The sequence below is a fragment of the Macrotis lagotis genome, chromosome 8 (genome assembly GCF_037893015.1).
Source record: "Macrotis lagotis isolate mMagLag1 chromosome 8, bilby.v1.9.chrom.fasta, whole genome shotgun sequence".
Classification (NCBI taxonomy): domain Eukaryota; kingdom Metazoa; phylum Chordata; class Mammalia; order Peramelemorphia; family Peramelidae; genus Macrotis; species Macrotis lagotis.
The window spans coordinates 171,286,443-171,310,837 of record NC_133665.1 but is presented as its reverse complement, the minus strand read 5'-3'; the positions used below and the strand labels follow the sequence as shown (position 1 = coordinate 171,310,837).

Genomic DNA, 24,395 nt, shown 5'->3' with positions numbered 1-24,395 from the left:
TGGCTCATTGTTTCAGGGATACAAACAGAAAAGTGAGACAGTCCCTGCTTTCAAGGAGCATATATTCTATTTGAGGGAGACAATATATGTTTGTGTTTGCCTGTGTGTGTGTGTGTGTGTGTGTGTGTGTGTGTGTGTGTGTGTGTGAAAGACAATATATATACATGTGTGTGTGTTTTTATGCACATAAATAAACAAATTTTATATCCATCCATATATATTTCAGCAGCAGGATGACTGGAAAAGATGGTTGGTTGAATCCAGTGTCTTGAAACAGGACAAATAATGTCTGCAGGTTGTTAGGTAAAAGGTAGGGAAGACACAGTCTCTGGGAAAGTGTGGTTTGGGGTGGGGCTATTGAAGGATGAAGGGATCCCACTAGAGTTTGTTAAGCTCTTCCCTCTCACTTCCCATTGTGATTACAAAGCCTCATCATTGGAGAGTTGGATAGAATATCAGTGGTCCATTAGTGGAACCCATTCACAAATGGTTGTCCAGTCTCTATTTGAAAATTTCCAAGAAGGGAGAACCTACCACCTCCAAAGGTAGTAAAGGTTTGTTTCTTTTTCATTTTCTAGGAGTTTTGGTCTAAGACTTTATATATTTCTGCTATTTGGTTTTTTTTAATTTTTTAAGGTTTTTTTTTTTTTTGGCAAGGCAATGGGGTTAAATGGCTTGCCCAAGGCCACACAGCTAGGGAATCATTACGTGTCTGAGGTCAGATTTGAACTCAGGTCCTCCTGACTCTGGGGCTGATTCTCTATTCACTGAGCCACCTAACTGCCCCTGCTATTTGTTTTTAATACTCGTATGGCACCGGCAGATCATAAGAAGTTTTACATTTGGAGACAAGAGAACTGACTCTGAATTCCATATTGAGTCACAGAAGGGCAGAGATGGACTTCTAGATGTCTCTTCTCCTTTTCATGGCTGGAGCTCTGAAGGAAACTATCAATACTTGTTATTTCTATTTCTTCTCAAGTCTTTTGCAAACTGGTTTCCAACTTCATCACTCAATTGAAGCTGCTCTCTTAGAAGTTACCGGTGGTTTTGTTGGTGTTGTTGTTATATCTCCTGGCCTTTTCTCAGTTGTCATCTTCATAGGCCTCTAAGCAGCCTTTGGAATTCTGATCACCTTCTGTTTCTGGACACTGTCTTTTCTTCTGGGTTGTCCCCTTCTTGTCCAATCACTCCTTCCTCTTCTCCTTTGCTGGACCATTGTGTGTAACATTTGTTTTTTAGGTTTTTGCAAGGCAGTGGGGTTAAGTGACTTGCCCAAGGCCACACAGCTAGGTAATTATTAAGTGTCTGAGGTCAAATTTGAACTCAGGTCCTCCTGACTCCAGGGCTGTGCCACCTAGCCGCTGCTGAATGTAAATTTTTTTTAAGAGAAGGGACTCTTCTTGCTAGGTTCCAGCATCTAGCACAGTGTTCAGCATATTATTAGTGAACTAAATGGCTAGTGATTAACTGGTGGAAGAAGCTTTAGAAATGAAGTTGATTGAGGATATCTAACCTGGTGTCAATAGACCCCTTCCAAGAGGTATAGGTTGATTTCAGAGGATTCATGAACTTGGATGGGAGGAAAAAACTATCATTATTATTACTATTATTATTATTAATATCCAAAAGAAATTCAGTATTTCCCTCCGTTGTGAATTGAGGAAATTATTCTGAGTAAGAGATTATAGACCTCATCTGACTGCCAGAGGGCCATGACACACCAAAAATGTTAAGACTTTCTAAGCTAGTCAAATCTCTATTTTTACAGTTGAATAAGCACACAAAGAGGGAGAATGGGTAATGTACTGGACCCACAGTAAAAAAAAATGACTTGCAATCTCAGCCTCTATTTTTCATCTATAGAATGGGATAATATGACCAATTTATAGGATTTAAAAGTGTTATATAATTGTCTGTTCTTGCAGAGCAAGAACTCAATTCCACACTCAGAGATCTTTCCATCATTCCTTGTTTTTCTCAAAATACGACTGTGAGCAATTTTTACTTCTCTGTGCCTCAACTCCCTCATCTGTAAAATGGGTTTAATAATATTTCCATTTTTCTGCCTCACCCTGCAAAGAGCTTCCTAAACTATTAAGTGACAAACAATGACAATTGTTATTAAGTTGTTAGTCCCCAGACATCATCAAGCACTTATTATCTACCACACTCTGGACTAAGAGCTGGTAATATAATTATAAGCACAAAGAAAGACAGTCCCTGCCCCCAAGGAGTTTACATTTTAAGGGGGGAGAGGAGGATTAAAAGCAAAGAAGAGGGAGACAATATTTCTTTGCATAACAAGGCAATAGTTTGTAATAGTTTCTAAATGTTCAAGGACAGCTGGCCTAACTAGAGTCTTGGATGCACTATCCCTTGAGACTTGGATATGCTATCACTTAGTCTACTTCCACTGAATGTTGCCCTCCGGAAAGAATCCTACCCCTACTGGGAACAGTTTCTTCACTCAGTGGGAGCTGCTTATTGGAGCCTATATTATGCAAATCTTTTCCAAAAATGCTTTCCAAATTGGAGAAAAAGTGATTTCCCCCTCACTCCCCAAGAAGAACAAAGCCACCCATCCTCAGATAAACCACATAAGAAATGGAATCTCAAAGGAAAAAAAAAATCCAGGCTAAATTTTCTTTGTTTTGGAGGCAAAAACATAACATCAATTAAGAAGTCTTTTTTTTCCTTCAGAATGTAAGAAACTGATGTGCAGAAGGAAAAAAAATTGCTAGCATTGCAAAGAATAGATTAATCCTTTGTTGGGGCTTGGAGGAAGGATAGAGATGCAGCTAGAGAACCTGCTTGGCCCAATTCCCAGATGAACATTTATTACTCACTCACAAGGTGATTTTCAAGGAACAACAGGTTTACAAAAAGCCCAAGCTTATTCAAGGTCAGGTAATAGGGCTCTTGGAGCTGCAGCTGACAAATTGGAAAAGTGTCTTGACTCCTTGCTAAGTGAAAGGTGGAAGCAGAGCTCTGCCCTAATAAGTCAGACTGAGCTCCTTGGAAAGGAGAGCTAGGGACTGCCACTCTGCTGCCAGCCGTACCTTTAGAACCCAGGTCATCTCTGCCCAGCAGGTGGCACACTTTGCTGCAGAGGGCATTATGATCATTTGAGCACTGATTGGCAAAGCTGGCCACCATGTCTTGCTCTGCTTTTTTGGACCACTTCATCTGCTTGGGAGTGGGAGCCAATGGACACTGACCTCCGCTTCTAAGTTCCTCTGATGCTTGCTTTTTATGTTTTGGGAAACTAGAATGTTCCTGCCTTTGATTGTCTGATAGCCCAGATCTTTACCCTATCTAAATCTCTTCTCTTCCCACTATATTTATAGATAAATATGTATATAAACACACACACATACATAAATAATATATCCATGTATTTATGTGAATGTATATATATATATTTGTGTATATATATATAAAAATGTAGATTTCTATCTATCTGGTAGTTCAGGGATGCAGTGGATAGAGAGATAGTTTTAGGTCTGGACTCAGGAAGATCTCAATTCAGATTGGGCCTCAGACTCTTGCTAATTGTGTGACCCTGAGCAAATCATTTAATGGTTATTTCCCTCAACTTCTTTAACTGTAAAATTATGGGAATCAACTAAATAATATTTCTAAGTTCCCTGATATAAGTGCTTAGTACACAATAGGTATTAACAAATGTTTACTTCCTTCTTTTTTTCCTTCCTTCCTGCCTGCCTCCCTTTTCTCCTCCCCCTTTCATCCTCCAACCTCTTTCCCTTTCTTCCCTCCTCCCTTTCTTCCTTCCTCCTTCCTTTCTTTCTTTCCTTCCCTTTTCTTTTCTCCTTCCTTCTTTCTCTCCTCCCCTTTTCTTCCTTATTTTTCTCTTTCCTTCCTCCTTCCTTCCCTCCCTCCCTCCCTCCCTCCCTCCCTCCCTCCCTTCCTTCCTTCCTTCCTTCCTTCCTTCCTTCCTTCCTTCCTTCCTTCCTCCCTCCCTCCCTTCCTTCCTTCCTTCCTTCCTTCCTTCCTTCCTTCCTTCCTTCTTCTCTTCTTCCCTCCTTTCCTTCCAGGACTGGACATCCGGGGAGCTATCTCAGCCATCCTTCAACTTATAGCTAGTTCCATATCCTGCTATCTCCTGTTCCACACTTACTCTTGACTCTCAGTGGCATCAATGCAATCCTATGCCATAGTCAATATTTTCTGAATTAAAAACAGTTGTTGGGACAGCTAAGTGGTGCAGTGGATAGAACACCAGACCTGGAGCCAGAAGGACCTGAATTCAAATCTGACCTTAGACACTTAATACTTACTTAGCTGTGTGACCTTGGGCGAGTCACTTAACTTCATTGCCTTTCAAAAACAAACCAAAAAAAAACCAATTGTCCAGGAATCAAAGGAGCATTGTTGGTTGGTTGGTTCTAGTCCTAAATTATCAAAGAAGACCAAAATGCCATCACTATGTTTGAGACAAATCGCAGTGTGTCCAACTGAGGCTGATCAGACCAGTATGAGCTTGAAATGCCCTACCACAGGTTGGGTACAAATTGTCTATGTGAATACCTGGGCTGGGTACTCTGAACTTATGTATGTCAAATTTCTTTTGAAGGAGCATAGACTTAAAATAGAAAGGAGTCACATAGGCATCTTTTAGGTTCAAGGGATAGAGTGCTTGCTATGCTTGAGTCAAAAATACCTGAGTTCAGATCTGATATCAGATACTTACTAGCTGTGTGACCCTAGGTCCATTAACTTAACTTCTGTTTACCTCAGCATCCCCATCTGTAAATTGGAGATAATACAATAACTACTTCCCAGGTTGCTGAATCAAAGATTTGTAAAGCTCTTGGCACATAGCACTTGGTAAATACTTGCTTCATTCCTTCATAGACCATCTAGTTCAATTATTTCATTTTACAGATGAGGAAACTGAGACCCAGATAAGAGAGACTTACCCAAGGTCACATAGGTAGTCAGCAGCAGAGTAGAGATTTGAACTCAGCACCTCTGACTCTAAATCCAGTACATTTCCCCCCCCTGTATCTTACTACCTTTATTAATCATAGGATCATTGAATACAATATTTCAAAAGGTTCTGAGAGTTCATCTAATGTCATTCGACCCTTTCATTTTACATGGGAGGAATACTAAGTCCCACAAAAAAGGAAGGAACTTTGTCATGACCCACATGGCTTACAAAAGACTGATATGGGATTCATTCCCTTCTGTCTATTTACATGGCTTCCATTCTATACTAATACTGATTCATTAGAATATCTAATTTTGGGGCAGCTAGATGGCACAGTGGATAGGGAACCAGCCCTGGAGTCAGGAGGACCTGAGGGCAAATGTGGCCTCAGCCACTTAATAATTATCTAGTTGTGTGAGCTTGGGCAAGTCTCTTAACCCCATTGTCTTACAAAAACAAACAAAAGAATATCTAATTTTAAATCCAGTGCTTTTCTCCTGTATTGCTTCTCATTGCCAAGTATTTACTTGTATTTTTTTTTTTAAAAACTTGAACATTTTGATGTTTTTAAATTCACTAAATGATGATCTTCTGTTCTTCATCTTCTTCTACCATGTGTCTTCTTGTTTTCTTGGATTTCTTTTTAAAAAACTTTACTATTTTGATGTTTTTGAATTCACCATCATCATATTAGATGATCTCTTCTTCATCTTCTCCTTCTCCTTCTTCTTCTTCTTCTTCTTCTTCTTCTTCTTCTTCTTTTCTTTCTTTCTTTCTTTCTTTCTTTCTTTCTTTCTTTCTTTCTTTCTTTCTTTCTTTCTTTCTTTCTTTCTTTCTTTCTTCTTCTTGCATTTTCTTCTCTTTCCAGAAGACAGTGTCATAGTCTTAATGCTGGAAAAGACTTCGGAGACCATTTAGTCTTCACCATTCTCATTTTACAATTGAAGGAACTGAGGCCCAGAAAAATTAAAAATAAAATTTAACTGAAGTCACACACATAGGAAGGTGGGATTAAACCTAATGTCCGAACTCCAAATCCCGTACCCTTTTCTTGGTGCCACTCTGCTTCTAATATCTCTCTCCTTACCTAGTGGTAAAGTCAAAAGTTAAATGCCAACCTGAAGCAAACCACTGAGGGTCTAGAAAGGCCACTATTTTGCACCAGAATCTTCAGATCAGAGGAACCTATTCCCATGGACTAGAGCAGTTCTGGGCTTATTGTATGACTGGTCTATTTGAGTTGTATAATCTCAAAGCAACATCTCTCAGATTTCATAAACTGGGACTATATTTGGCTCAATGGCAAGATACCTATAGAAAATAACTTAGCTTTGCTAAGTGATTGCATCCAGCAGTGTAAAGACAAACTAAAAACAGCATGGCAATACACAACTATGCCCAAGAGTGCCAAATCCTTTCCCGATCAGTCAACAAATATTTATATTATAGCTCAAGTATGCTATTCTGGAAAGAGCAATAAAGGAGATGGGCTATTCTGTTCCTTTCTTTTTTCCTTTCTCCTAAGTCTTCTTATATGATCAAAAGCAAACCTAAAATTTATGGACTCTCCATCATGGAGCTGAATGTGGTGTCCCTCTTCTCCCTCCTCTTCTTTTTAGTTTGTTTTTTGGTGACTGGGTTGTTATAAACAACTTCCCTCTCCCCTGCCCTTCACATTCAGTCAGTGGTGGTCTCTTGCTTCTATGTGAGTTTTGTTTTGTTTATTATATATTCAGCAAACATTAATAAGGATGTGCTGGGTGCTATTATGACCGGAAGGAAATGCCAAATGATAACTGCAGGAATGAGAGGTAGATGCAGTGGTAGGAATTGGACTTTTCCTGGGCTTTTTTTCCTGGTTTTTTCCAAGGATTCCATGTTTCCTAAATAACTCCCATGAGAGTTGTCAATTCTGCCTCCACAATATACCTCGAAATCATTCCCTTCTGTCTATTTACATGGCTACCACCTCTATATGAATACTGGTTCTCATCCCTTTTATCCTGGACTATTGTGCTGTGGTTGTTCAGTCATGTCTGAATCTTCATGACTCCTTGTTGGGGGTAATAATAATTTTTATTATTTTGGCAAAGATACTGTAGTGGTGTGTCATTTCTGCTTCCAGCTCATTTTCCCAGATGAGGAACCTGAGGCAAATGGTATAAAGTGACTTGCCCAGGGTCAGGCAGCTAGTAGGTATCTGAGACCAGACTTGATCTCAAAAAGATAGTCTGACTCCAGGTCCAGTACTCTATCTGGTTTGCTGTTTTGTTGCCCCTTGTAGGATTGATTATCGCAATAGCTTTCTAATTGTTTTCCCAGATTCAGTCAATTCTTTCTCTAATCCATCTATTTTTCAGTTGCCATATACATATTTCTATATGTTTCTCTATTACCTCTAGGAGGAAATACAACCTCGTCTGGCCATCTCTTAAAGACATTACAACCTAATTCTTGGCCACCTTTTCCCAGATAACTTCATATTGCTTTCTGCCCTACAGTTGACATTGCCATAAATGAAACAAAATTCTATCTCCCTTCTCTCTGCCTTTTCCCAGGTTGCCTCTCATGCCTCTCTTTCTTAAGATTCTCAGCTTTCTCCAAACCTCAGCACCAGCGACAGCTTCTATGGGACCCCTTCATTTCCTGAATTGCCTCCCTGTTTCATGTCTTTGATACTTCCCCCATAAACTCCTCTGTATTTATTTATATTTCATTTCTTGTACATGTTGTTCCTACTTCCTTCTTACCCCCAAGAATATAATTTCCTTGAGGTCAAAGGCTTTTTCTCTACATTTCCAGGCCTAACACAATGTTTGGGTACCTCGTAGATTCTTAATAAATGCTTGCTGAATATATTATTTCTTTTCTTGATGTTCATGTCTACCTGAGTTGAAAAGAAAAATTGGATGAAAACTAAACAAACAAACCACTCAGAGGTTTTCAAATGTCCAGATATTTAGCATCATTTGCTAAAACAATGGACACTTGGTTTAAGATTGTGTTGCTTTTTCCTAATTTGAACAGTGGGAACCATATCATATTGTAAGGAATCTGTTGGCAAATAGGAAAGAAGCTGGGAAGCATAGGAAATATATTTCAGAGGCATTTTTCTAGGATTATAGTTAAAGGACCAGAATATATTTGAAAAACTATTATACCTTAGAAAAATAAGTATTCTACAGATTATTTTCATGAGTACTTTTTTTTTTTGCAAGGTAATAGGGGCATTAAATGATTTACCCAAGGTCACACAGCTAGGTGATTATTAAGTGTTTGAGTTGGGATTTGAACTCAGGTCCTCCTGACTCTAGGGCCAGTTCCCTATCCATTGTGTCACCTAGTTGCCATGAGAACTTTCTTTTTTTTAAAAAAATATATATTTCATTTTATTTTACTTTTTTCAAGGAACAAGTATTTATTTCTTATTTTTCAATCATCCCCAATTGCAAAAAGAAAAGAAAAATCAAACCCTTGTAATAAATTATTCAATCACCCAACACTATCCCCTATATTAGATATGTTCTAAAATGTAGTTTTTATTCTCCATCTTGAGGCTACCATCACTTTGGCGAGAGATGGGTAGATAACATTCTTCATTTTTGGTTCTCTGGATTTGTGTTTAGGTATTATATTGATTAGAGTTCTTAAGTCTTTCATTTTTTTAAATTATGTTGTAGTCAGTGTCTAAACTACTCTCTAGGTTTTGCTCACTTTGTTTTATTCATTAAGTCCTTCCATCATCACTAGTGATTTCTATAGTTGATAGTGTTCTGTGGAAGTCCAAAATGAATGGTTAGGCTACTGGACTGGACTGAAGGAGTTTCACTGAAGTATTTTACTGATGGAGAAAGACATAATTGTCCTCATTCTTAGGGGTCTATGTCAGGTACAACCTAGGATTTCCTGTCAAGGTACAGTATCTTGATATCTGGAATATTTTATGCAGTTTCAAGGACTAGCTCAACCAAGTTTGGAAGGACTGGTTACCAGGTTGCTTTCTGGAGAAGGAATGCAAATTACTGTCTCAAAGAATATAGCTAGAAGGGACTTTGGATACCATCTAGTTCAAACTATTTTAGAACTGAAAAAAAACTGAGACCCTCAGGAATGAAGGAATATTAACTAACATTTCATAACACTTTACACCTTGATAAAGGGTTGACATATATTATCTTATCTGATCTTCAAAATAACCCTATTCTTATCTCCATTTTATACATAAAGAAATTAAGGTTGAAAGAGTTTAAATGACTTGCTTAGGAATACAGAACAAACAAGCATCTGAAAAAAGGAAGTGAACCCGTGTCTTCCTACTTTAGGTTCAGCACTTTATTGACTCTGTTTTCCAACTGCCTATGACTTGCTCAAGGTCACATAATAAATCAAGACTGGAACACAGGTCCACTGTTCTTCAGCCTTATCTTTTCTGTCTTGGATTCAGTTCCCAAAATATGTGAAGTGGATAATCAGGCAAAATCCACAAACCCATCTCAGGCAGAGGACCCAGAGCCTCATAGAACTGAAATTAGAAAGGACCATAGAGGCCATCAACTCTTAAATCCCTCATTTTACAGATGGATAGAGAGTGAAAGAACATTTCTTAATGGCTTACTCTGGACTAGGCATTGTGGGATGAGGACGCTATGGCCCAGAGAAACGTTTCAAGGTCAAGTCACTTGACCTATGCGATGCTAATCACATGCATAGCAACCAATATAGAGCTGCTGGAGGAATTAGAGTGGGATTCAGCCCAATTGAAATTGCCAGACTAGTCTTGACTATTTTTGTAGTCTTCCTTTGGCAGTGCTAAGCATAAGTAGGCTGGTGGGTGGCTATTCTATCATCCATCCTGCACAAAGACATATAAATAAACACACAAAAACATGTACTTATACATTCACACTCAGACAAGTCATAGGATCAATGCTTGAATCTCTGAATGTGATAAGCTGGGTTCAGGGCATATAAATCCATGACAGTAAATTGGTTTCTTCCAGTAATTCATAGCTTGTGAGAATTCAGGGCAATTGGATTGAGTGGGGGTGCTAGTCTTTGAGATTTGGCATTTTCAATTAATTTGTGATGGCCACCTCTACTTCCAACGGAAGGTAAACATTTATTTTCTGGAGCAAATGGAATTGAAGTTGGGTCCAAGATCCCACTGGCTTCAAGTCACAACTTTCTAAAGAGTTCCATTGCATTGAATATTGATCCTTAAACTAGGATATAGAGTAGAATCCTGTGGCAGACAAGAGGCTGATCTCCTGGAAGGCACACTCTCATGTACAGGCTGCTGATATTGACTTTGGACTTTCCATGCATTTTTTTTTTTAGGTTTTTGTAAGGCAATGGGGTTAAGTGGCTTGCCCAAGGCCACACAGCTAGGGAATTATTAAGTGTCTGAGGTCAGATTTGAACTCAGGTCCTCCTGACTCCAGGGGCAGTGCTTTATCAACTGCGCCACCTAGCCGCCCCCATTTCCATACATTTCTGTCAGTCTCTTTCTCCTCTCCTAGAATGGGTCCCAATTTTTGTCAGTGTCTTTTTAGTCCTTTCCCAAAGAGGAGAAAATGGACACAGTGCTTCTGGCCTATTTGTATCATTTTAACTCCATATATTTCAAGATGCCCCAGATATTTTCCACTTGAATCATTTTCTCCTTCAAGAAGTGAATGCCATTTAGGGTAAGAAAACTCTGTTAAAACCTGGCCCATTCTTATCTTTCTAGTTTTCTCATACATTATTCCTTCCCACACACCGTATGGTGCATCTCCACTTGCCTGTTTGCTCTTCCTCACACTTGACCCTTCATTTCCTATTTCCAGTCTTTGCTTGTCCTTTGTTCCTGAAATGTTGCTCCTCCACACTTCTGTTTCTTAGCATCCCCGACTTCCTTCAGGACTCATTTCATACTTCATCTTCTGCAAGAATTCTTTTTCTTTCTGCTTCTCCCACTCTAATGACTTCCTCTGTTAAGGAACCTTCCATGTACTCTGCATATATTTATACACGTAGTCTTGCCAGATAGGATATAAGATCTTGGAGATAAGCGGTCATGATTCTCCTTTCTTTATATCTCCAGTGTTTAGAACAGTTCCTGGTACATAAAAAGTATTTTATAGATATTTATTGATTGAGATTAAAAGTAATTACACTGTCCATACTCTTTGGCCAACAATCTTTCTTTCGAGCATATAACTCAAGAAACAAATGTCCAATAATAGATCAAAATATTAAGAGCAAGATACTTTGTCAGAGCCAAACAAAGGAAGCAATATCGGAACTCTGGAAAGAGTTGAAAAGACTATGGTATAAGAATTAGGCTATTCAGAAAGAAAGGACAAATTTAAAGAATTCAGTGATCCATGGGAAGAATTTTAAGGTCTGAAACTAGAATTAAAAGAAAATTTCCACAGTGACAATCATACCAAGGAAAAGAGCATTGAAAATAGACTGGAAAAATAACAGAAGCCCCAGAGAACAGATAATGACAATAATGATGCTGCCTAGTTTTTATATGACACTTTATAATTTGTGATCTTTGTAGCTAGATGGCACAACAGTTAGTGCTAGACCTGGAATCAGGAAAACCTGAATTCAAATCTAGTCTCAGACACTTACTAGCTGTATGACCTCAGACCAGTAACTAAAGTCTATTGACCTCAGTTTTCTCATCTGTAAAACGAACTAGAGAAGGAAATGACAAATATCTTTTCTAAGTAAATTTTAAACTTGATAATGAACAGTTGGAAATGATTGAAATAACTGAACAGCAATAAGAAGTTTGCAAAGCACTTGTCAAAAAATGATCTCAATCTTTCCTCACAATAATCATGAGAGGTGAGTGCAATTGTCTTCCTTTTACAAATGAAGAGACTGAGGCAGACCGAAGTGAAGTGACTTGTTCAGGGTCACACACCTAGTAAGAGTCTGAGGCTAGATTTGAAGTCAGGCCTTCCTTGAGTCCAGGTCTGCTGCTCCATTCATTGAGTCACTTAGCTTCCATTCAAAGAATGAAAGCTGTTTCCTCCTAAAAATTTAGTATGTTTTGAATTTCCTTGTAAAAACTTGTTTATTCAAAGGTAAATAGTTGTAGATTAAGCTTAATTGGACGTATGTATGATTAATATTGTCTATAATAATCCACTTGAATGGACTATATTAATGGACCAGGGCAACCACAGCAGAATGTTGCATACTTTGCCCGCTATGGTCACTGTATTGGGTTTTTTACTTACTTGTTTTTCCTAGTTACAAGAATTCAATTTGTGGGAGGCTCTGTCTATGAAGACAAAAAACATCAAACTTCTTTTTAAAAGAAAAGAAATTCTTATATGAATACTGGAACCAGAGATAGTGTCCATCCAGTAATTGTATCATAGATATAGATCTAGAAGGGACTCCTCATTTTACAGATGAGAAAACTGAGACCCAAGGCCCCAAGGTATTTCATTTAAGAACTAACTTTTTTTTAGGTTTTTTTTTTGGAAAGGCAAATGGGGTTAAGTGACTTGCCCAAGGCCACACAGCTAGGTAATTATTAAGTGTGTGAGGCCAGATTTGAACTCAGGTACTTGACTCCAGGGCCAGTGCTCTATCCATTGTACCACCTAGCCACCCCAAGAACTAACATTTTAGCTGAGGTCCTTTTAATTTAGAGCCCTTTTGTTCATTCTGTTATAAATACCTGGAAAAAAATCCCTATCTCAACATACTTGATAAGATTTTCTTTTGATTATTACTATTGTGTATTACTATTATTACTATTGTATTATTACTATTACTATTATTACTGTTGTTGTGTTGAAGATAATAACCATCTCCCCCCCCCCTTGTCTTTGTAGTTACAGCCCCTAAGCCTCTTCAGTACATAGCATTTGCTTAAAATATAGTTGAATAAATGTCCTGAAATTCTCCCCAAATTGTACAATACAATTGTACTTATATTACATACAAAGGAACAAGACTTTTTGGGGAAATGTTATAAATATAGTATGGAATTCTTGAAGAGGAAAGGAATGCATGGATCATCGTAAATAAAATGGAAAACGGAGATCATAAAAGTGAAACGATCCGATTAGGATCACTTAAAGACCTAACTGAAGAGATGAGGAAAGAGGGGAGAGTTAAGGTATAAGACATTGCCTTGTTAACTAGGACATCCAATTTTTTCCCCCATCTTTGGAACTGATGATGCAGAGTATTTTCTGAGTTAACTAATACTTCCATCCCTCCATTTCTGTTTATAAAAAGCAAATAATAAACTTTCCCTTTGCCTAATATGAATGACATACTTAATTCATGAAAAAAAAATGTTACAGTTACTCTCATTTCTAGGAAATTACTTACTTTAAAAGATTCTCATTTAAAAAGTCAAAGACCTGAAGGCAAAACTTCCCATGTGGTGCATTTTAGTTTCTCATTTCCTTGGAATATAAGAGAAATAAGTTTGACCATACTTTTTAATTCATTATAATAATGAAACTCATACTTTATGAAAGCCATGGTCCACCAGGGTGAAATGAACTTCTTAGATGACAAAATGTCAAATGACACAATGGACTTCATTACAGTATAAAATAGCTTCCATTAACACAAAATAGTGTACTCACTCAAATAGGCTCTTCTTTTTACCAGAATTATTCTGATTCTCATTTTCTTATTGCCTCTAGCATTTCTTGTTTAAAAGATGTCCTAGACATCAAGATACTCTAAAAGTTCGCTGAAGAAAACAAAAATACTGGGCATGTTCCCTCCAGGAAGTGAATTATATCTTCCATTTGATTTCAGGGTGTGTTGACTGGGAAAGATGGTTTAACTCCCCAAGACTCATACCTAGTTCTTTATCTCTCTCTCAACTAGAAAGATCAACCTCAAATCAAAACCAATGATTTCAAGTCCCTTCCATCTCAGGATGGCTCCCAAAAGCAAATCTCTAGCTTTGATCTCATATTCTCTGCTTCTATTCTCATCTCCAGTGGTCTACAAGGGTATCTTTCATTGTACTTTAGTTTTAGATGTTCAATGAATGTTTTGACTACAAAGCTCATCCTATAAAGGCACCACAAATAGATTTCCCCATTATCAAAAAATGTATTCTTTTGGTTTTGAAGATTTGAACTCTCAGAGAGACTTCGAAAGCTTCTCTCCTTTTTGGTTCCCGTATCTTTTATTAGTTATTTTTCTATAGCATCTGTACCTCCATCATTCTATACAACCTTAGGCACCACTGGGGCTAGACCTTCACCATATCAAGGTTTGACATCCCCAAGTATATCTATGCTGGTTTTGAGATGTCTGGCTTTGGCCCCTCTCCTGTCTATGCTAAACAAGCTGCAGGAGGAATCTCTGAATTCAGTAAAATTTTTTAAAGTGCTGACAATGTGTGGCACTTTGCGCCACTCTGTGGTTGTAAATTCCCTTTTATCTTTGAACCCCTAGAGCTTAATACAAAATCTCACAAAAAGAGACTGGAACTACGGTTTCATTGGTAGAGTAAACTCCGAGGTGAGGGCATTCCATCTACAACGAGACAGTCTTAGAAACTTATGATCTTAGTCGCCTAAAGCACTGAATGATTCTGTTACTTGCTCATGATCACACAGTTCCACATGATCAGAGGCATGTCTGAACCCAGGTCTTCCTGGATTCCATTATGAAATGCTGCTCCATTGCATATAGTAATTGATTCTTAAATAAAGATAAGTCCTTAGAGGGTTGTCTGAAGCTCCCAGAGGGCTGTCATTTGCCCAGTTTCACATGGTTTGTATCTGAGGCAGAATTTGAACCCATGTCTTTCTGATTTCTAATCCAGAGTCATATTCATTATACTATATTTTCTGCTTTAAAGTAGCTGAATTATCTCTGAAAATATTCTGCTTTACCAGATGCATCATTTTGATGCATTTGAACTAAATCCCCTGAGAGTGAGGTGACTTGCCTAATGTCACTTATCAAGTGTCAGAAGACAGAATTCCAAATTAGATCTTTCTGATTCTATATCCAGTGCTACAGGCAGATCTACATTTTATTCTACTCCCCCCCAATAAATATCCATTGGTTTAGCACTTTGAGTTTTATAAATTGTTTTCCTTTTACATTTAAAGACTGAAACTTGTAATTTTAGAAGCCATAAGAAGAAACCCAACTCCACGCATGAGCATTTAAAGATTCAAAATTCACTCTGCTAAGAAATGCTCATTCCTAGGGCAATAATTTAGAAACATGGCCTCCCCTTAACCTTCTTATAGTTATTTGATTTTTCTTCTGTCTCATATCTTGGATTTTGACAAAGGAACCCTGCCAGGATTGTCTGGTTTTTCAGTTTGCATTTGTCTAATGCAGCCCTACCTCCCATCTCTCCCTTGCCCCAATTCAGAACTTGCCTCATCTCTTGCTAGGTGGGAATTTACCTTCTCTAGATCAGTATTTGTTTAAGGACTGGCAGATGACAGCTGTGTTGGGGGGTGTTAAATGACACGAGTAATCTTCCTCACAATAGTATTCTTAAGGAAGTATCACATTAAGAGAAAAAGATAAGGAAAATGTTTTGGAACTCAGTCTTGGCTAATGGAATAAGAGGGGGAGGTAGAAAAGGAGGGGGGCAGAAGAACAATGCAGAAGAAAGGCGGCCTGGCACAGGGAAACATGAAAACAACCAACAATTAGCACCTCATTGACTGATAGACTGGTGGCAGCTCCAATTTGGCTGAGAGACTAAGATCCCCTCTCCCAACCTCCGCTCCCCACTCCATTTGTTCAAACTGTATAAAATTGAGAACATATTATTAATACTAATTGGAACTAAATGGCCAAACTGGAAACTATGTTTATTTTTGGTACCAAATGGGATAATATAGGTGATAGACAGGTCCATAAATGTTATAATATTCTCTTCTTTCTCCTCTTCTCTTTTTCCTTTTCTTCCCCTTTCACTCTTCCTCTATACCCCTCCTTTTTCTCTTCTTCTCCTTTAACCCCTCCTCTACCTTCTTGCTCCTCTCCCTTTTCACCTTCTTCCTTCTTTTCCTTCTTGCTCTTTTTTATTTTTATTTTTGGTTTTTGCAAGGCAGTGGGGCTAAGTGACTTACCCAAGGTCTCACAGCTAGGTAATTATTAAGTGTCTGAGGCTGGATTTGAACTCAGTTCTTCTGATTCCAGGACTGGTGCTCTGTCCACTGTGTCACCTAGCTGCCCCCCTTTTCCCTCTTCCTTATCCACTTATTCCTTTTATTCACTCCCTTCTTTCTTTTCTTCTTCCTTTTCTTTTATCTCTTTGCCTCTTTTTCCTTTCCCTTATTCTTTCACCTCTTCTTTGTCATTTCTCTTTTTTCCTGTTCATCACTAAACTAGAATGGATTGAGCTTGGATTACCTGAATATCAGAGACATTTCTGCACAAATGAGAAAACAATGTTTTCACACCATCCCAGACCTTTCTCTCTTTCTTCTTTCTAGGACGGACATGCGAACCAAATATTTTCTCCTTTCTCAGAATATGTAGCTGCAACATACCATGATAGAATGAAAAAATCTGCCAAGATAAGCTATTCTTGCCTAAGAAACTGGGACTTTGTTACTGGGAGAAAACAAAATGAAGCTTCACTACTTGCTAATTTAAAGCTGGAATAGCATGAGAGGGAACTGAAAATGTGTGAACAAGTAGTGAAAACTACATTTCATTTCCCCACTTAATTACCCATTAATTTGACTCATTAGATAGGAGTTGGCTTACTCTTTCAAATAAACTTATGAAGGATTATAATGTCCCAATACTTTCTTGAAATATGATAGATGTTGGGATGGCTGGGTGGTGCACTGGTCCTGGGAGTCAGGAGTACCTGAGTTCAAATCTGCCCTCAGGACACTTAATAATTACCTAGCTGTGTGGCCCTGGGCAAGCCACTTAACCCCATTGCCTTGCAAAAAAACCTAAAAAAAAAAAAGAAATATGATCGATGTTGAGTGCTTTCCCTAAGTCATCCCTGTTTAAGCATGCAGTTACTTATGTTCTCCCCAAATTGTACAATAACTTTAGAACAGGGTTCAAGCTTAAGTCTTACAAAATTCTCATTAAATTAGAATAGTGAGTAAGTTAAACTGGAATTCTAAAACAGAGGGATGGATGGACCAGAAAACCTCTCTTAAAAAACCTTCAAGGTCTTCCTTCTCCATTGACACAGCCACCATGCTAACTCAGCCCCTCACCAACTTTTTCCTGGACAATAACAAGTCTCTTTTATCTTTTCTCTCTCTTCCATATCAGATCCCTCTTCCACATGGCTGCTAAAGTAATGTTTTAAAAATCCCATTCTGATCACACTGCTTCCCACTCAAACAGCTTTGATGAGTCATTATTGATTTTAGGGAAAAAATGTGCTTCTTACTTTCACTTTCAAAGTCCATCATAGCCTGGTTTCAGCCTACTTTTATTATCTTAGTTTATATTATTCTTTCCCCTATATCCTTTGTTACAGAATAATTGGCTTATTTGATGCTCCCCACATCAACCTTCCCACTATCTGCTTCTATGTCTTTATAGAGGCTGTCCATAGTTACTGGAATATTTTTCTTTCTCACTTCTTAATATTCCTAGATTTCTTCAAAGCTCAGTACTGGTGTTAACTCCTTTACCTTCCTCCTTTGGGAAAAAACTCCCCAAATCTTAGCACAGTGCCTGCAACTTATGTATTTAATAACTCCTTGTTGATATGTTGACCCCTTAGTTGTTTGTGTCCTCTAATATTTTCATTATCTTTTCTTTGGTTCTCTCACCAAAAGAATGTTGACGATAATAACCATCTCCCCCTTGTCTTTGTAGTTACAGCCCCTAAGCCTCTTCAGTACATAGCATTTGCTTAAAATATAGTTGAATAAATGTCCTGAAAGAAATGTATTTTGTCCTGAGAGTCAAAACCATCAACTGTAAGTCTTGGTGCATTTTCAATGACTGCTCCCATATTATTGCAATGTCTTCTTCACCTCATCTTCACTTTGCAGCCTCCCTGGCTGCTTTGAAGACTGTTCAAACCCTATTTTCTGTAAAGGAGGCCTTTCCCAGTCCTTCCGGCTATTAGCACCTTCTCTTCTAAGATTTCCATCAATTTCATCAACAAGTCAAGTTAAAAAAACAATGATTAAGTGCTTCTCATATGGGAGGCTCTGCGATACAAAGAAAGGCAAAAATAGTTCCTGGCCTCAAGGAGTTCATATCTCATGGGAGGAAATAGCATGCCCAAAACAATGTACAAATGAAATATATCCATGACAAACCGGAGACTTAATGGGAAGGCATTAATATGAAGGAGGATCAGGAAAGGCTTCTTGGAAAATAGGCTCAGGGAAGTCAGAAGGCAGAGACAAAGAGGGAGAGAATTCTAGGAACAGGGGAATAGATGGTAAAAATTCTTAGGGTAGGATATTGGAGTGATGAATGCAAGGAAGATTAGGGAGGCTATCATATTTGGATGAGAAGTGTTTTACAGTAACTAGTTATTTATAATTTATTATATATAATATTATAAAAATATTATATCATAATATTTATTAATTTATTTATAAGTTGTCTCCCTCATTAAAATATAAGCTCCTTTAGGATGTGCTTTTGGCTTTCTTTGTATTCTTAGAGGTGAACTCAACTCCTGGGACTTATCAAACACTTAAATGCTTGTAGACTGACTAACCCATTGATTTATGTCTTTTCACGCAGAATACAGAGGAAAATTCCTTACCCATACTCCTTACGTTGCTACAGTGCACATATTATTCAACAATTGCAAATGAAAATTGTAAATTCAACAACTAAAATCTAAAATTGAGTGTCATATTTTTTTCCCATGAGCTACAATCAGGGATGGAGGTGGCACCAGGCAACTCCTAAGATGCTTAAATAATGTATTCTATTTGGAAAGAGATGTCCTTCCTTACGGGTTTGCTGACAGTGTTGTTGCTGTGTCTTATTTTGTCTTCTCTGTCTTAAAAGAGGAGAAATCTTGTCCATAGCCTCCAGATGAAAAATGATGTAGTCAAGAAATTATCTTTGAAAATAACTATGAGGTTAGAAAAAATTCCTTTGAAGATGTTATATGTAGAAGCTGGCATTGTGGTCCACCATAGCCCGCCTGGGAAATAACTTCCTGCCCCCAGAGCACCCCACATTGGTAGCCACAGAGCATGCAACTTACGTTGGCTTGGAAGCTTCAGCCTGATCTGTCTGTAGTTTTTCTCCTCCTTCTACCTCCATGGTGCAGTATACGATGCGATTAGGGGCCAAGGACTTTAGACCTTGAACTTCCATGATCACAACCTATTAAGGGAAAAGAAAAAAAACAAAGAAAACAAATTATACCCAGAATTCTGTATTGTCATTTCCAATATGGCTTCCTGCAACTACTATGGGATAAGCAAAAACATTAATTGAGAACAGGTTCTTTTAAAAAAAAAGGTCAATTCAACTGGCAAAGATAATAAAAAGAGTTGGAAGGTTTAATGGAATGAATGGCCAATTGGTTCAACTATTATGGAAAAAATTGTTATGAAATGAGAGAATTCACTAGATCATTCATATTTTGTGACCTAGAAATCCCTCCACTAAGCATATACCTTAATGATGTCAATGACAGAACAAACCTATATATGAAAACAGATTTATAGAAGTACTCTTTGGAGTAGGGGGGAAAAAACTAGAAATAAATTGTTTGTTCATCAGCTAGGGAATTGCTGAACAAACCTGTGATGTATGAATGTTATGGGAAGCTATTTGATAAAGGACAGCAAAATGGCCACGTCTGGTTCTAAGTCATCTTCAGGGGCACCATACTTTTTTAAAGTGAAATGCTTTATATTTTTCTAATTTCATTTCATTGTACTAGTTTTGATCTTTTCTTACAACCTATAGAGACAGTTTTGGGCTATAATTAGACAATTAAAGTGTTAATCATTCCTTCTGTTTCAGATTTGCATTCCCAACTTGTTAAGTGTAGCATTTATAGACCTCCCTCTAAGCATTCATGGCCCTTGTCCCTTCTCTACACCATCACCAAACAGTCATTCAGGGGATTCTCACAGCAGATGACATCTAGATCTCCACCCATCCTATCTGCCTGCTCAACATGTTACTGCTTGTGGATGAGGTGCCCCAAAACCAAAGATGTTTGTTTAGATGTAGTCTGACCATGACAGAACACTAAGGGCGACCACCTCCTTTGTTTCCCGTATTATAATTGAGTTAATCTAGCTTACATTTGCATTATCATTTTGTCCTGTTATATCATGCTGTTCATTCCTATTGAGATGGTGATTCATTAAAATCCCCTTGGCTTATTCAAATGAACTATTGTCTCACTATACACCCTCCAGCATATTTTTTTTTTAAAGCAAAATGCTTTATATTTTTCTAATTTCATTGTACTAGTTTTGATCTTTTCTTACAACCTATAGAGACAGTTTTGGGCTATAATTAGACAACTAAAGTGTTAATCATTCCTTCTGTTTCAGATCTGCATTCCCAACTTGATAAGCATAGCATTTATGTACCTCCCTCTAAGTCACTGATGAAAAACAACTCAAGGAGGATGAGACCAGATCCCTGAAGCACATCATTAGAGACCTTTAAATAGATCAGCATCATTTCAATGGTCACTCTTATTTGTTCTGAACAAAAATATTTGAATGTATCTCTCTAAAGTTAGGTGCCATGTCACTTCTCTTGTTCAAGAAGATAGCATGACTCTGTCAAAGGCTTGTTGAAACTCAAATATATACTATCTATATCAACTCTCTAATCTGAGTAACAGCTTAAAAAAGGTCAATCATCAACTTTGGGGGGACAGTATCTATTTATTTTATGAAAGGTAGCTCTCAACATTCATCCTTTTGCCAGCTTTTGAGTACCACATTTTTTGGTCACCATCTCTTTCTTCCTCCCTCCCCATGGCAGCAACAATCTGATAGAGGTTGAACATGTTCATTTATTTTTTAACATATTTCTTTATTAGTTGTGCTGTGAAAGTAGAATTAGGGCTAATGGGGAAAAACCATGAGAATGAAAGAAAAAAATAAAAGACTTTTTTAGGTTTATTTTTTTTTCCCAAGGCAAATGGGGTTAAGTGGCTTGCCCAAGGCCACATAGCTAGGCAATTATTAAGTGTCTGAGGCTGGATTTGAACGTAGGTATTCCTGACTCCAGGGCCAGTGCTCTATCCACTGAGCCACCTAGCTGCCCTGATAAAAGACATTTTAAAAAGTGAACATAGTATGCTTTGCTCTGTATCAGACTCCATAATTTTTATTTCTCTGTATCAAACTCATCATCTTATATACAAATGAAGAGACCCCATGAGGAAACCCCAGTCTAAAGAGATGAAGACTTGCCCAGGATCCTCTGTGACTGAGGCACTCTTTCTCTAGTCTCTTCTCAAGGACATGTCTTCTCCTTTGTAATCCTTAGCCTGCACTAAGACTGTCCCAGAAGGGAAATAGCCATAGAATACTCAACTTCCTTGGGAGAGGTGGAGAGTTATATGTGTTGATATAAAAGTCACCTACCTATTAATTTCCCCCATGATGTGAGCAGCCTCTGGTCTCCTCGTGAGCTGGACACATAATTCTTACCTTAACTAAAGCTCTTGCCATTTCCTTTAGGTCTAAACTGCTCTGTGGGGCAGCTAGGTGGCACAGTGATAGAGTTTTTGTTGGTCTTGAGTCAGGAGGGCAGGAGTTCAAATCTAGCCTCAGACACTTGACACTAGTATATGTTCCTGGGCAAGTCACTTAATCCTGATTGCCTTGCATTCAGGGCCATCTCCAGCCATCCTGATTCATTTCTGGCCACTAGACTCAGTTCTGGAGGAGAAAGTCTGACTGGTGACTTAGCACAGCATCCATTCTCTCAAATCCAATTCATGTGCTTTCCATGGCATCATCACTTAGACATCTTGGTCTTTTTCAAGAACAAAGGACAAACATCATCAAACTGCCCTGTGATCTTAGGCAAACTGATCTCTCTTTTTTTTTTGTTTCAATGTCCTGCTTAATTAAAAAAAAAAAAAACCAGAGCTTACAGAGGTTGGCAAGTCAGGAATATGGAAGAAGAGGTAAAGGGTAAAAATCTGGAAGCTCTTGAGGAGGGCACAGACCAGACCAGAGTGTTAGGATTGGTGGTGGGGGTCTTTATAACAAGCACTAGATGGGTCCTAAGAGAACTGTATAGTGAACTTTAGTCTGATATAATCTGTTCTTAATGAACCCACAATGATTGTTAGTGTGATCCCTGTTTCCCTTTTCTAGGGCTGATAGATTTTTTATAAGTTATACTAGAATTTTGCCAAGAATTCAAGTTAAGTTCACTGATATATAGATCAAAGCATCTGCCTTCTTTTCATTGTAAGAAATAAGAGGTTTGACATCTAGAGTAGTGAGGCATCTCTCGTATCCTCCAAGATCACTTACTACTGGTGGTTCAGTAACCACACTAGGAAGGTCAGGACTGCAGCATTCCTAAGACAGTGAATCAAACTCAGAGAGCAGGGAGGTGCTCTCTCAGAATCTTTGAATTGGAAAGGACTTATCAGGCCATTTATTTCAACCCATGTGTGAATAAGAATCCTTTCCCCAACTCATAATTCCTTTAGTAAGTCCTTACTTGGAGAACCCTAAGGAGAAGCAGCCATTCTACTTTTGAATAGCTCTATTTGGAAAAAGGGTTTTCCCTTTCACCAAGCTTTTGAGTCTGGGAAAATTTGACTGACCACTTCTGATTCTGCTATCTTGAGCCAAGAATAAAAGTCATATCTTTCTACCATGGGAGAGTTGATTTTCGATACTGGAAAAAAAAAATCTGTCTTTTTTGACTTCTCCCACCCCAAATCTTTCTTTTTCCACCACAGTAAATGTTCCTAATTCCTTCAAGTGATCACCAAGTGGCACATATTTCAAGGCGCTTTATCAATTATTAAGGGAATCTTGTTGATTAGGTAAGGCAGACTAAGAAATACTAGTCCTTTATTTCTTGAATGCAATGTAACAAACTATTCTTTTAGAATTATTTCAATCTAATGATTTCATAACGCTTTCATTTTTCAGTGTCTTGCCTTCTAAGAAACTTTAAATAAAGGGTGTTCAACATTTAGGGTCATGTAAAAATTTAATATTTGTTAATGATTTATAGTCATTAATAAATATTAAATTCTATATTCAGCCCTTGACAAGTTTTTATCAGGTGATGCAGCCTACAAGAGCTAAAAGGTTGGACACTCTTGATTCTAACTTTTTATTTTAGGTTTTTTTGCAAGGCAATGGGGTTAAGTGGCTTGCCCAAGGCCACACAGCTAGGTAATTATTAAGTCTAAGGCTGGATTCGAACTCAGGTACTCCTGGTTCCAGGGCTGGTGCTCTACCACTGTGCCACCTAGCCACCTCCCTTGATCCTAACAAAAAGAAAAATGAGTGATTTAGCAAAACTAACAAATCAATCAACTCTTGACATGTTTCATACTCATAGTTCCTCACCTCTGCAGATGTATTTTTCTTCTCTACTTTAGTTTTAAACTTTGTTATTGTATGTGTGTCCTTACATGTAAAACAAGTCACATTTCTATGGCATTTGACCCTTTTTATTATGTATACTATATAATGTATATTAATCATATGCTCCATCCATATTTTTTATTTAAGGCATGATTCACAACATTCAGTTTCATTTTCTCTTGGTTGGCATTCTAGTTTCATTATTGCACTCATTGTTTTTATGTATTGTTTTCCCTTATTTTACTTGAGATGGATTCCTAAAAGTCTTCCCATACAACTCTAAATTCCCTCCCTCCCCCAACCCTGAGCCCTCTTTGGTCCCACAGATACATAGACACTCCTGGAGATAATTTCTGTGTGATTTACTATTTGATATTCTTGTAATTATTAAAGTTGTGGATGACCCCTGGGGTTCTGTGTCCTTGTACTTACAAGTGAAAAGGCTGTTCTAATCATACCCACATGGGATAGCTGTTGGACTAACACTCGTCTAAATTCCAAATAAGCATCAACTGGAGTTGATAAAATCAGTAACTGCAGAGAAAGAAGGAGTTAGGAAAATGAAAATGGAAAAGCTTTATGAAAACCAATAAGCCAATAATTTTCCTACAGGAATGCAGGAGGCAACGAGGGATGAAATGTCACCTTTCATTGGTAATAATCAAATGCAAAGACACCTAAGAGGAACTCAGGCAGTGGCATTTAAAAAAAGAAGGTTTCTGTGAAATTAGACTGCTGATTTTCACACACCAAGTGTTCTACATTTAATTCAACCCTTTATCCTCTGACTGCAAAATGCATTTCGAAAACATTTTGAAAAGCCGATTCTGTCTGGATTCAGAAAATATGTTTCCCATGGTTAATTCACAGCATGTCTTATGGCTATTCCAAAAAATCAATTTCATCCTTTA

General features: G+C 37.9%; 1 protein-coding gene across 1 annotated transcript in view; it reads right to left on the bottom strand.

Moving 5' to 3' along the window:
* Positions 1–24,395, bottom strand: part of CADPS (calcium dependent secretion activator) — a 557,039-nt gene that overhangs the window by 296,457 nt on the left and 236,187 nt on the right. The window contains 1 exon segment of the mRNA XM_074198830.1: positions 19,143–19,264. Coding sequence (XP_074054931.1) covers positions 19,143–19,264 — 122 coding nt within the window.